Source organism: Typopeltis vanoorti, chromosome 14, assembly GCF_054136105.1.
Source record: "Typopeltis vanoorti isolate ZY-2024b chromosome 14, IOZ_Tvanoo_1.0, whole genome shotgun sequence".
In the NCBI taxonomy this organism is placed as follows: Eukaryota; Metazoa; Arthropoda; class Arachnida; order Uropygi; family Thelyphonidae; genus Typopeltis; species Typopeltis vanoorti.
The window spans coordinates 52507648-52520112 of record NC_143562.1 but is presented as its reverse complement, the minus strand read 5'-3'; the positions used below and the strand labels follow the sequence as shown (position 1 = coordinate 52520112).

At 35.3% G+C, this 12465-nt stretch overlaps 1 protein-coding gene across 2 annotated transcripts in view; it reads right to left on the bottom strand.

Annotated features, from left to right (window-relative positions):
- Positions 1-12465, bottom strand: part of LOC150099478 (general vesicular transport factor p115-like) — a 354365-nt gene that overhangs the window by 290679 nt on the left and 51221 nt on the right. For both annotated transcript variants that reach the window (XM_090403647.1, XM_090403648.1), the window contains exon 3: positions 4561-4708. In XM_090403647.1, coding sequence (XP_090259773.1) covers positions 4561-4708 — 148 coding nt within the window. The remainder of the gene's footprint in view (positions 1-4560; positions 4709-12465) is intronic.

Sequence of the window (12465 nt, the reverse complement as noted above, 5' to 3'; positions counted from 1 at the left end):
TTTTCTGTATTGCACAATGCATAAATGGAATTTGAGTACTTTTGATGATTTGGTTGTCTAAGTAGATATCAACTTCATTCTCCAACCAAGAGGCTATGGGTTTGAATCATGTTGGAGGCTTAATGGAGTATAAACAGCACTGGGAAAGTCTTAAAAAAAAACTATTTAATTCTTCCAATATTTCATCTCAGTCACAGATACATCTTCAGGGATGTACAAACACTTGTAACATACACACATACAAAGCAACATGATACTAAATGAATATATGGATATATGACTAGAGTCCTATATAGGTGGAGTGTTCTCTGTTGGAATCTGGAGGTGGTCTCAGTTGTAAATTGGGATCCCTGAGGATTAACGTTTCCCATATTTTGGGAAGTTTCTTGGACCATATTTAATTAAATTAGACTGATTTCTGAGGGGAGCTGCAGATTCTAAATATAGTCTTTCTATTTTCTCAACCTGCTGTGATAGAGCATGATGGGTTTATTCCTAGTTGGTCCTATGAGTAGTATCTAATACATGGTCTGCAAGACCAGGTTGACTATAAGTCATGTTGCAGATGTATTTTTTTATGTTCATTTAGATGGCTGATCTGCCTGTCTGGTCAAAGTATGCCAACTTGCAGGAACAGGAAAGAGGAGGGAGATAATCTTCAGCAAAACAGATAAGGGATAGCTAGTTTTAGTGGGCTAAAAAGCTGTATAGAGGTATTTTTTTTAAGGATCTGGCCATTTTTTTTTTTTTGGGGATGTACCCCAGATGTAGGAGATGGTGATGAGTCCTAAAATCTCCTTCTGAAGAGATGGTCATGAATTAGGGGAAAGGATTGATTGGTTTTAATTCTGTACGAACTGAAGCCACAGGATAGAAAGGTGTGTATAATATGTTTTTTTTTTTGAAAGAAAAGCCTGAAACATCAGGCTTTTCTTTCAAAAAAAGGATCAAGATCAAAAAATTGATCTTGATCCTTTTTTGATCAAGATCAAAAAAGGACCAAGATCATAGGCTCTTGATCCTTTTTTGATCTTGATCAAAAAAGGATCAAGAGCCTATGATCTTGGCAATATCATAGCCTATGATCTTGGCTATGATATTGCCAAGATCATAGGCTCTATTGGTTAGAGTTTTAATAATGTCATATTGCTGAGGGGGGGGGGGGAAAGAAAAGTTTGTGAATGTATTTGCCAGTGTGAGTTGGTTTCCTGTATGCTGTGAATGAGAGTTTATCATTAGGAAGGTGTGCAACTAAAGAGTCTAAGAAAGATAGTTTATTGTTGGTTTCCTTTTCCAAACTGGATTGCATTAGGATGTAGGCCAGGGGTGTTCAACCCGTCGATCGCAATCGACTGCGGAGCAATTTTTGGTCGATATCTCTTGTGTATTCCTCCTTACTTACAAATTTAATTAAAACTGAAAACATAATATTTTATTTATCATTATTTTGTATTATTTTTAATTCGCTTTAAGTGTATTGCTATTGTTTATTTATTTTTTGTTAAAATTGTCAAATCAGTAATTTTCTTATAAGTCCAGGTAAATGAATTAATTTGGATCAGTGGAAGTCAAACAGCGAGCCGAGTGAATACGATCATAAGCAAAGTGTAAAAACTCGATTGTAGCTTAAATATTAAATATTCCAAAGCACATTACATTGATTCTTTACTTAGGTTAAGTCCCATGTGAACATTGTAAAAAAAATAAACTTCGTTTGTCTCGGTATAGTTTGTATTAGATGTTTTTGTAAATAACTCTTTTGGCTAACTGTATATACTGCTTTAATAAGAATATGTTAGAGTGTTAAAAACAAAGGCAATGTTTTTGTCGCCAAAGCTACATGGCGGCATTAGAAAGATTGTTATTGAAACTTGTATGTATGAGAAAGGCTTGCAGGCTCTAAGTGTAAACATCTTCAAAGTCAGTCGGAAAGAATTCAAACAACTTTCCGATGGCTGGCAACTTACAATAAAAAGAAGGCAGAGGAGAACAAAAGGCATGCCAAACTTGAAAGTTAAGATGAAAGACTCATACCGATTCTTTGGGGGTTGCCAAACTTCATATGCGGTCTCAGAGGAGGTCTAATAAAAAGGGACTGAAACAAGCAGAAGGAATCCCGGTTCCAGAATTGCTGTCAGAGAGGAGGCTGCCTGGTCCAGAGTCGCTGTCAGAGAGACTTCCCGGATCCACGTTGCTTGAGAGAGGAGTTTCCTGCTTCCAGAAAGGAGCTTCTCAGTTTGAGACGTTGCCAGAGAGAGACTACTTCTAGGCCGCAGACAAGGTTTCAAATTGCTGAAAGGAAGAGTTCCAATTGCCGGAGAAAAGTTTCCAGTCCAGGTTAATGCCAGACATTCACCAGTGTGTTACATTTTCATTACAATTTAATGAATCAAACAACTTCACTGATATTGCTCAGTTAATGGTATTTATTCGCATGGTATTTCAAGATTATTCAAGTAAAGAAGAACTTTTGAAAATTATACCATTATTGGGAAGGACTAGGGGAGAAGACATTTTATCGGCATTTGATGAATTTGTGAGACAGCACAAACTTCCGCTTTTTAAACTTGTGTCAATTACTACTGATGGTGCTCCTGCAATGATACGTAATAAATCAGGCTTCATTTCATTATGTAAAAACGATGACAAATATCCAGATTTTTTAACGTATCACTGTATTATTCACCAACAAGTACTGTGTAGTAAAAGATTAAACACAAAAGATGTTTTGAATATTACATTTAAAATTGTAAATTCTGTTTAAGAATTTACAATTTGAGAATTTGAGGAAAAGCTCTGCAATGGCGGTTATTTAAATTACAGGCAGATGATTATAGGGAACTTCTGTTGTACAATAATGTTTGCTGGCTCAGCAGAAGTCAATTTTTAGAAAGGTTTCTTGTATTAATTAACGATATAAAAATGTTTCTTGATGAAAAAGGAGATATTTATCCACAATTGAGTAATAAAAGATGGTTGTTACACTTATCATTTTTAGTTGATTTCTGTACGAAATTAAGCAATTTAAATTTAGAGTTACAAGGTAGAGATAAAATTTAATTGATATGTTAAGTTCAATAAAAACTTTCCAACAATACTTACTTTTATTAAAGAAAAATATACATGACCGCGAATTTAGACATCTCCATATTCATTAAAATTTTTTGAACAAAATCAAGAAATGCTTCGCTATGATTTAAAAGAATTTATTCGTGAAATAGAATTAGTTGAGGAAGAAATAAATTCAAGATTTAAAGATTTTAATAAAACTGAAATGATTGTATCTTTTATCAATAATCCATTTCAAGAAAACTTGAACATCACAGAAATTTCCAATAAAATTAGTGGGCTGTTTGATATAAACCAAGCTGAAGTAGAACTTGAGATAATAAACATTCAGAACAGTTTACATTTAAAATCAATAAACAATGAAGTCATTTGGAAGTATGTACATGAAAAATTCCCAATATTAACTGATATTGCGAGAAAAATTCTGTCATGTTTCGGATCGGCATACTTGTCAGAATTCACTTTTATTCAAATATGACCGTCATAAAAAATCAATTAAGAAACCAAATTACAAATGATCGTTTGGATGATTGTCTGCGATTGGCCACTTCTTCATATCAACTTGACTATGAAAATATTGCGAGGTCCAAACAATGCCAAATTTCACATTAACTGTTTTTTTTTTTAATCAACCAGCATTTCCTATAATTTGTGAGTTTGTAATCGATCTGTTGTTTTTTCTAACTTTGGTTTTCCAAAATAGAGAAATAAATATTTTATTCCAATATATTTGTGTTTTTTTTGTTGAATTAAAATAATTAAAAGTGATAAATAAATTTTTAAATACACAAATAAAGTTTTTAGTTGTGTATTTTTTTTTAGTTGTTTATTTGTACGTAATCAGATATCAGGTTGGGGGAACGTGATCTATATAAGAGAGTATATTGCTGAATAACTTTTTATAGAAAAGTAGCTCGCATAGTAAAAAAGTTTGAACACCACTGATGTAGTCTAATGAAGTTGACAGGAAAGAATAATGTGTCTGGGCCATGAGGCCAAATACAGAAACAGAGAATAGGTTTGAATACCAAAGTCTTCTACCACCTGAAGACTTGTGAGTCTTGAGTAGTAAATGATCCTCATTTCCTAGTGTATGACTAACATCCTGCTTATAACAGAACTGAAATGGTTGGAGAAATACCATGTTTGGTCTCTTGATGAGGGTTTCCAGATATTCCAACTCTATCTATCCACAGTACTACAAAGACAGGTTTAAAAACTTTCATGAGTAGTATCAACATAAAAAAAAAAGTAAAATAACAAACTCAAAAAGTTATTCAAAATGAAAACTGAAATTGTTTAGATTTTAATAAAGATACTAGAATTTCAAATATCAACAAAACAGGTTAAAACAGCTCTGTTAAGTGTATACAATGGATAGACTGACAATAATGCTAGCAGTACATTTTGCAAAATATCCATTTTTTAAAAAAAATACTAAAATGACATCACGTCTGCAAATATACACACCAACTTATTATAGTTACATACCTTCTTCATCTTCATCTTCTGGACAGCCAGAGATGACATTTGAAAGAGCATACAAGGCATATCCCATTATATCAACATCTTTTCTATCGTTTTCTAAAACTTGAAGTAAGGCATCCATTCCATAAGCACCAACTTCTAACCGGAACTTCTGAAATTTTAGTATTTTAGTTATATATTTGCAACATACGTCATTTGATAATTTATAAGTACTAGTTAAAATATAAGCAAAACTAAAACAAATGTTCTAGAATAACGCTTTGAATTATAATAATCTCTGACATCTGCTTACTCTTTCTTTGTAGTTTTAAAATTATGCAAGCTGATTATATAAATTTCCAAAATTAAAGACCGATTTTTTTTCAACGATTAGCTTTATTTTGAATAAAGTTTAAACTTCACCTCATATAAACACTGGAATCCAAAATTTGCATGAATAGTGGTAAAATATTTTTCCCAAATATATGCCTTCCTTTTCTATATATATATTGTTATTATTATCATCAGAGACCTCTAGGGCAGTGGTGGCGAAACTTTTTATGTGCGAATGCCAAAATTTTACAAATCGAATTGCTGACGTGCTGGCATGTACCAGAAATTTTCAAATCAAGTTGCTGACATGCCAGGTAGTTTTTAATAGAGGAAAAATTAATAGAAAATTAATTAATTAATTCATTTATAATATATACACACACAAACACAGTATCCAAAAAGAAACCTAACTTTTCGAAAATAGAAGAAAAACTAGTGGCACCACCGGTTGTATCTTTTTGTTGTTGAAAGCAGCAACCTTCATTAGTGTTGTGTCAACTGTTTATGACATTTATTTCATTAGAAGCCGAGTTATAGTGCCAAGAGTGACAGTGTGTTTTGACGAATGGTCGATCGTCACGATATTCATATCGTATGTGACGAATTCTCGATATCGATCGCTTCAAAACTTCGAGATAAAACTCACCATTGACCGTCAGGCCAAGCAGAACGAATTCTTTGTGAATAATGCCCTTAGAATTGTAGAAACAAATCAGCATTGTCTTTATTTTTTACTTCAACAAGCGACTTTTTTCGGATGCCACTCTTCTGATGGTCTGCACTCTGGCACTTTGATTTGGGCTCATACTCAAAACACCACGTTTTGTCACCACTAACGATTGTTTCAAGGAAGTTTGAGTCCTTACAAGCGGTTTAATGAGGTCCTTGCAGTGTTCAATTCGATACATTTTTTGGTTGTCGGTCAACTTGTGGGGAACAAATCGCGAATTCAATTTACGAAGGCACAAACTCTCGGTCAAAATGTTGTGCACAGTTGATTTTGGAATCCCCAATTCATCTTCAATCAATCTCACGGACGATTTTGGGTTTTCTTTGATGAAATCACACATTTTTTAATGTTAACTTCGCTCAGTCCAGTTTTTGGACTGCCCGGCTTTTCATCGTCCTCAAGCATCTCACGACCACTTTGAAATTACTTAAACCACTCATAAACTTGAGTACAGGATAAGCATTCATCACTGTATGCTTTTCGAATCATCTGATTTGTTTTGGTAAAACTTTTACCAAGTTTAACACAAAAGTCAATCGGAGCCCTCTGTTTGAAACTCATTTTCCGACCGTTTCATCAAAACACACTGTCACTGTTGGCAATATAATGAAACAAAATGAAAACTGTGAGTCACTGTCAGATTCTGATGAAACAAATGTCATAAACAGTTGATAGAACACCAATGAAGGTTGCCACTTTTGACAATAAAAAGATACAACAGGTGACGCAACTAGTTTCTTCTATTTTCGAAAAGTTTGGTTTCTTTTTGGACAGAGGATGTATATATATATAATATTTTATGAATAATTTAATTTATTTATATAGAAATTTATATTATTCAGTGTAAAACTGATTATTATATAATTAAATTGATTTTAATGATATTGGTTTGAAAAAAACTAGTGAGAAAAATATTTATGCATTTTAACTAGCCATAGATGCCAGCTGAGCAGGGGAAGCAGCAGAAGGATGTCAACTTGTTAGCGAAACGCTTACTATATTTAATCGAATATAACTTGTCCTCGCATATAATTCGCAATGCTGATTTTACTTTACGAAAAAAAACATTAAAAAGTTTTGCATATACCTCGCACACGAAAAATGTTTAAATATGTTCACGTCGAGGCGATAGTAACTCGCTCCCCGCAGTAACAACATGCCCTCCCCAACAGCCATTATACTGCAAATGCAAGAAAAACAAGTAGTTTTACTGAATAAGGTACAGATGCTTATGTATTCTGTGTAATATATTTCTCATCAAATAGTGCAATTAGAGATAGCTGGAATCATCTTAAGGTTGTGACAAATTGTAAAGTAATTCCAACAGATCAAGTGGCACAGCAACACCGACTGCTGTGCACAGACTTTAAAATAAGATCGAAGATACGAACATCTGGAAGCCATGGGATGAAGACAATTAAGTGGTTTCGCTTAAAAGAAGAGAGTGTGAGGAATCGTTTTAGGGAGAGAGTGTTAGAGAGGATTTCGGATGGACTGGAAAGTGTAAAAGATTGGCAGAAACATAATTCAAAAGTAATCCTGAGCTGTGCAATCGAGGTTCTTGATGAGGCATCTGGAAAAATTAGAGAGCAGAAGGAGGGTTGGAGGTGGAATAATAATGTACAAGTGGCAGTGACAGCTAAGAGGAAGGCAAAGCAGAAGTGGGATGAGTCAAGAATGGAAGAGGACAGAGAGGTGTACAGAGAGAGAAAGCAAGAAGCCAAGAGAGTTGTGGCACAGGTGAAGGAAAAAAAAAGGAAGGACAGAGAAAAATTTACCAACTAGCAAAATGTAAAAATAAAGCAGCAAAGGACATCTTACATGTCAGGGAGATCAAAGATGCTGAAGGAAGAGTATTATGGAGGGATGTGGACATAAGAAACAGATGGAAAATATACTTTGAGGGACTTTTGAATGAGGAAAATGCAAGGACTCACAGAAAAGATGGGCAGCCTTCTGAGGGTATGGTGCAGAGCATCAGTAGAGTGGAAGTGATGGAGGCCATGAAGAGGATGAGGAATGGAAAATCGGTCGTCCCGACAGGATTCCAGTGGAGGCATGGAAGGCACTAGGGGGAAGAGGGAAATGACCTGTTTTGGGACCTATTCATGAAAGTTTGCCAACAGGAAAATATACCCAAGGAATGGAGTGAGAGTACTCTTGTCCCCATCTACAAGGGTAAAGGGGATGCACAAGACTGTAAAAATTACAGAGGAATAAAGTTGATGTCCCACACAATGAAAATCCTAGAAAGGGTTCTTGATGGAAGATTCAGGAAGGAGGTGGAGATTGCAAAGGAACAATTTGGCTTCATGCCTAGTAAATCAACAACAGATGCTATCTTTGGGTTATGGCAGATGATGGAAAAGTTTCGAGAGAAACAACGGGAGCTACATCTGGCATTTATTGATCTGGAGAAAGCATACAATAGAGTGCCAAGGCAAGAAGTCTGGAGGTGTCTGAGGGAGAAGGTTCCGGAGAAATAGGTCAGGTTGGTGCGGGAGATGTACAGAAATGTGAAGACAAGTGTTCGGACCTTCAAAAGTTTTCAAGTAACAGTTGGCTTGCATCAAGGGTCAGAAAGTCCGTTTCTGTTTAACATTGTGATGGAGGTTGTGATGGAAGAGGTGAGAGAAGATACACCTTGGACAATGTTGTATGCAGATGACATCTTGCTGTGTGCAGATTCAAGAGAAGAAGCGGGAACTAAACTGGAAAGATGGAGAAAAGTACTGGAAGAGAGAGGTATGAGACTGAGCAGAAGTAAGACAGAGTATATGTGTTGCACAGTAGGTGGTGGCCAGGAGACAGACCTGGAGCTGGAAGGAAATGTCATCAGGAAGGTGAGGGACTTTAGATACTTAGGTTCAACAGTGGAAGAAGATGGAGGAGCTGAGAAGGAAGAAGTGGGATGCAGGATATAAGCGGGCTGGAGGAACTGGAGGGAGATGGCTGGAGTGTTATGCGATAAGAGGGCGCCTATCAATCTGAAAAGTAAAATCTATAGGACAGTAGTGAGGCCAGCTATGACGTATGCTATAGAAACTGTGGCCCTGAGGAAAAATAACATCAGCAAGAGGGAAGTAGCAGAGATGAGAATGCTTAGGTGGATGTGCAGTGTGACCAGAAAGGATCGTCTGAGATATGACTATGTGAGGTGGAACAGTGAAAGTTAAGAACTTAGGAGCGAAGATACAGGAGGCAAGATTGAGATGGTTTGGTCATGTGATGAGGAGGGAGGACGAATATGTGGGAAGAAGGGTCATACAGATGGATGTGCAAGGAAGGAGGAAGCATGGGCGGCCAAAGAAAGAAGAGAAGGAAGGAGCTGGTAGAAGAGGACTTGAGGATGAAGAACTTGGATGTGGTGACAGCCCAAGACAGGAGGATGTGGAGGAGACTCATTATCAACAGTGACCCCACTTAAGTGGGAGAAGCTGCAGAAGAAAAAAGAAGAGACAGCTGGAATAAAAACGGCACTAACTAATGAATCACATATCCCTGTCACAGTAACTATGCTGCATAAACTCTAGCAAAACCATATGTTGCACCGGAAACACAGTATCTAACTAAAATCCATTGTCCAATTTTTCAATTATATGAAATAAGTGTTTGTTTGATTGCATTAGAAATTCTCGATGTCATTATGACAGATAAAAATGGCTAACTTCAAATAAAATTCTACCACGAATTGAAACATGCCATATAATGCTTGAGTTCCCCTGCTAGCTCAAATGCAAACATGCAGCAATAAAAATCAACCAAGGGGTGAAACTTCGTGTATGTTGAGTCCGCCGGTAATGAGAAGTTCCGTTGAAACGATAAACCACACTCTGTCGTGAATGTGTTAAAACTAAAAAATATATAGTGAGTGTTGTTATGACAGTTGCAGATGTTATGGGATTTGGTTGAAGAGAATTAGCATTTCAATTCAAAAATTGTCGACTTGCTTTTATCTTTGAGTAGCGATCTTGTGTTAATACTGCACCAATCATACGCATGTATTCATAGCTGCTCTTATGTATACTGGCCTACCACTGCTGTCCATTTTGCAGTATACTTTCACTTCTCGTTATTCATTTGTGAAGGATTGTTCATTATGTATCTCAAGTCTTGTAAATTAATGTTAATTTTTGCTTGGAATTATGGGAAGGAAGATTTCACTATTTAGGTTTCTGAAAATTTCCGCATATATCTCATGCTACAAATTTTTAGCTTTAATTATGGGATAAAAAGTGAGAATTATATTCGAATAAATACGTATTATCACATACATCTTCACAATATTTATATATGCAAAGTATGTAATTTAATAAATAAAAATGTATGAATCTCTCAATTTTAAACATTAGTTCCAACAATAATTAACATTTTGAATTTTGAAAAAACATCACTTTAATACAACAATTAAAATTTATTGAAAAAGTTAAACTTAGTTTCTTTTACTACAAATGAGTTTTTGAAAGTTTTAGTTATGGTAGTGAGAATTTTGTTGCTGTTTTCTGTCCGTTAGTTTATTACTTCTGGGATGAATTGAATGATAGCCAAACGGAGGCAGTCAGAAAGTTGCAGATGGTTCGCCTTTTTCGTTATAAGCACAGTCATGACAGAAAATGCAGTTTCACAAAGATATGTGGTGGAAAAACAAAGAAGAAATATCATTGTTATTTCTTGTTCATTTCGATATTCATTTTTCATTCTTATCCAGAATTTCGAATTACTCATAGAATTAAAAGTACTTTCTAGTCCTTTGTCCGATAATAATTCAAAAGTTGAAGGATTTCTTCATGGAAAAGGGCTGTTCTCTTTGCATTTAACAAAGATTCACATATTTTGCCTCCGGGGATCCTCATTTTCAGGATGAAACTTTTCAAATAACAACAACATCTTCAAGTGGGCTGCAACAACATCTGATAATGAATTGTATGCACAGAAATCATCTGCTTCCATAATAGAATCTGAGTACAACTGAAACATTTCATTACTTCTTTCTGCAATCATATTAAACAAGAGTTTGAGTTTCTTTTTGAATGATTCGATCTTGTTCCAAGCATTAGATTTTGTTGTATCTGGACCTTGAAGTTTTAATTCAACTCATTTATGTAAGAAAATATATCGCTGAGATATGCCAGTCTGGCTACCAATTTCATACCCTCGAAATAATGGGACAGGTCACTTTTCTTATTAATTAGAAATAGCTCAGCTTCCTTTCGGAGTTCATATAACCTCTCGTGAACTTCACTGCTGGACAGCCAACGAACTTCCAAATGTTGAAAGATTTCGATGTCTGAAAATTCCTGATTACTCATGAATACTCCATGTTTAAAAATACGCTGCTTCGTCACTGACATTTCCTACATAGATGTTATTTAGATATTCTGGGTCTGAGCTTTTTTGTTGCATTCACAAATATTATATTTTCCTCAGAATATTTCCACTATAAAATATTTATTCATGAAAAATGACAAATTTCAGAAGAACCTCTCGCGGTCCCATATAATTGATGCCAGGGCATCAATTATATGGGGTTGAGAAACCCGGATCTACAATGAGTCGACTGAGGCAAAGAAAAATTGTATTTGTTCACAGTCCACTGCAGGAAGATGCCCGGCAGATATGACAGATACAACTGCCATGTTACTCTTAATATCATATGTTTAGAAGACACGTGTTTTGACAAAGTTACAGCTGGTGACTTTTCATATGCTAAAAATATTAAAGATAATAAACTCGAGTTAATTAATAAGCTTTTAAATAATGAAGTTCTTTTCTATCAGCTGAGTCATATTATTATGCCCTTCAGCCAATGGCTAGAGGTTCTTTACATCAGCTGTAGTTTTCAGCTGCTGGGCATTGTTCCTATAGTAGGCTGTGTTTGTTGGGTAGTTTCTTTCATGTAAAACAAAATTTAACTTGTGCATATTGTACCAATTAAAGAAAAGAGGTTGAATAATTTATAAGCGTATAAAAGGATATCACCTGTAAATCGTTGACAGGCCCAGCAAAATTCTTGGACGTGCCATAGGTTCACCATCTATGCTCTAGGAAGTCAAGAAATCACCAACGGAGGATACATCATTTACTCGAGCTATCAAATCTTTGCTTAAACTCATTCAAGTAGATACGTTCATCAATTCAATAAGCAAACTTTTCCACCCACTAACTTCTCTGTGAGAGAAAAAAAAAATCCCCTTGTTACTCTTTTCTTAACTGCACATCAACTTCTATGGATACACCTTTGTCCTCACAATCACCTTCCAAATGAAAAAAAAAAAAAAAAAGAAAAAAAAAATTCATCAGTTGATAACATGTAACATAACATGCTTATGAAAGTTTATAGCCCTCTCTCATGCCCACCCCCTCTTCTTTTTACAAGTGTCTACAGTCTACATACTCTCAGCTCACCTCATAATTCCAATATCGTCTTTGTAACTCTTCTTTGCATCCTTTCCAGAGCTTCCTTCTGTACCCAGAAGACAAAATCTATGCACAGTAGTCCAGGTGCAGTTGTATCAAGGACTTGTAAAGAGGCAAAATGACTCTTTACACATAAATGTTAGTTTCTGCATTGTAGTCATACTCTGAGTTGTATTTGCAATTTTTGGTATGTAAACTTAACTTCTGTCCATTTCTAATAACTCCAAGAATTATGACATTATCATTTTCCCAAGTTTCAGCCTATTTGAGTCATTCTGTAACTGCAGCATATCAGTGATTGCCTTGCCTATTTTTGCATCATCAGCAAACAAATGAATATCTTTTGTCCGGTCCTTCATAATATCATTAATGTATAAACTGAATAACAATGGTCCAAGCAGTAATCTCCTGGAAATATCTTCTGGACTCACACCCTCATATACCACTTT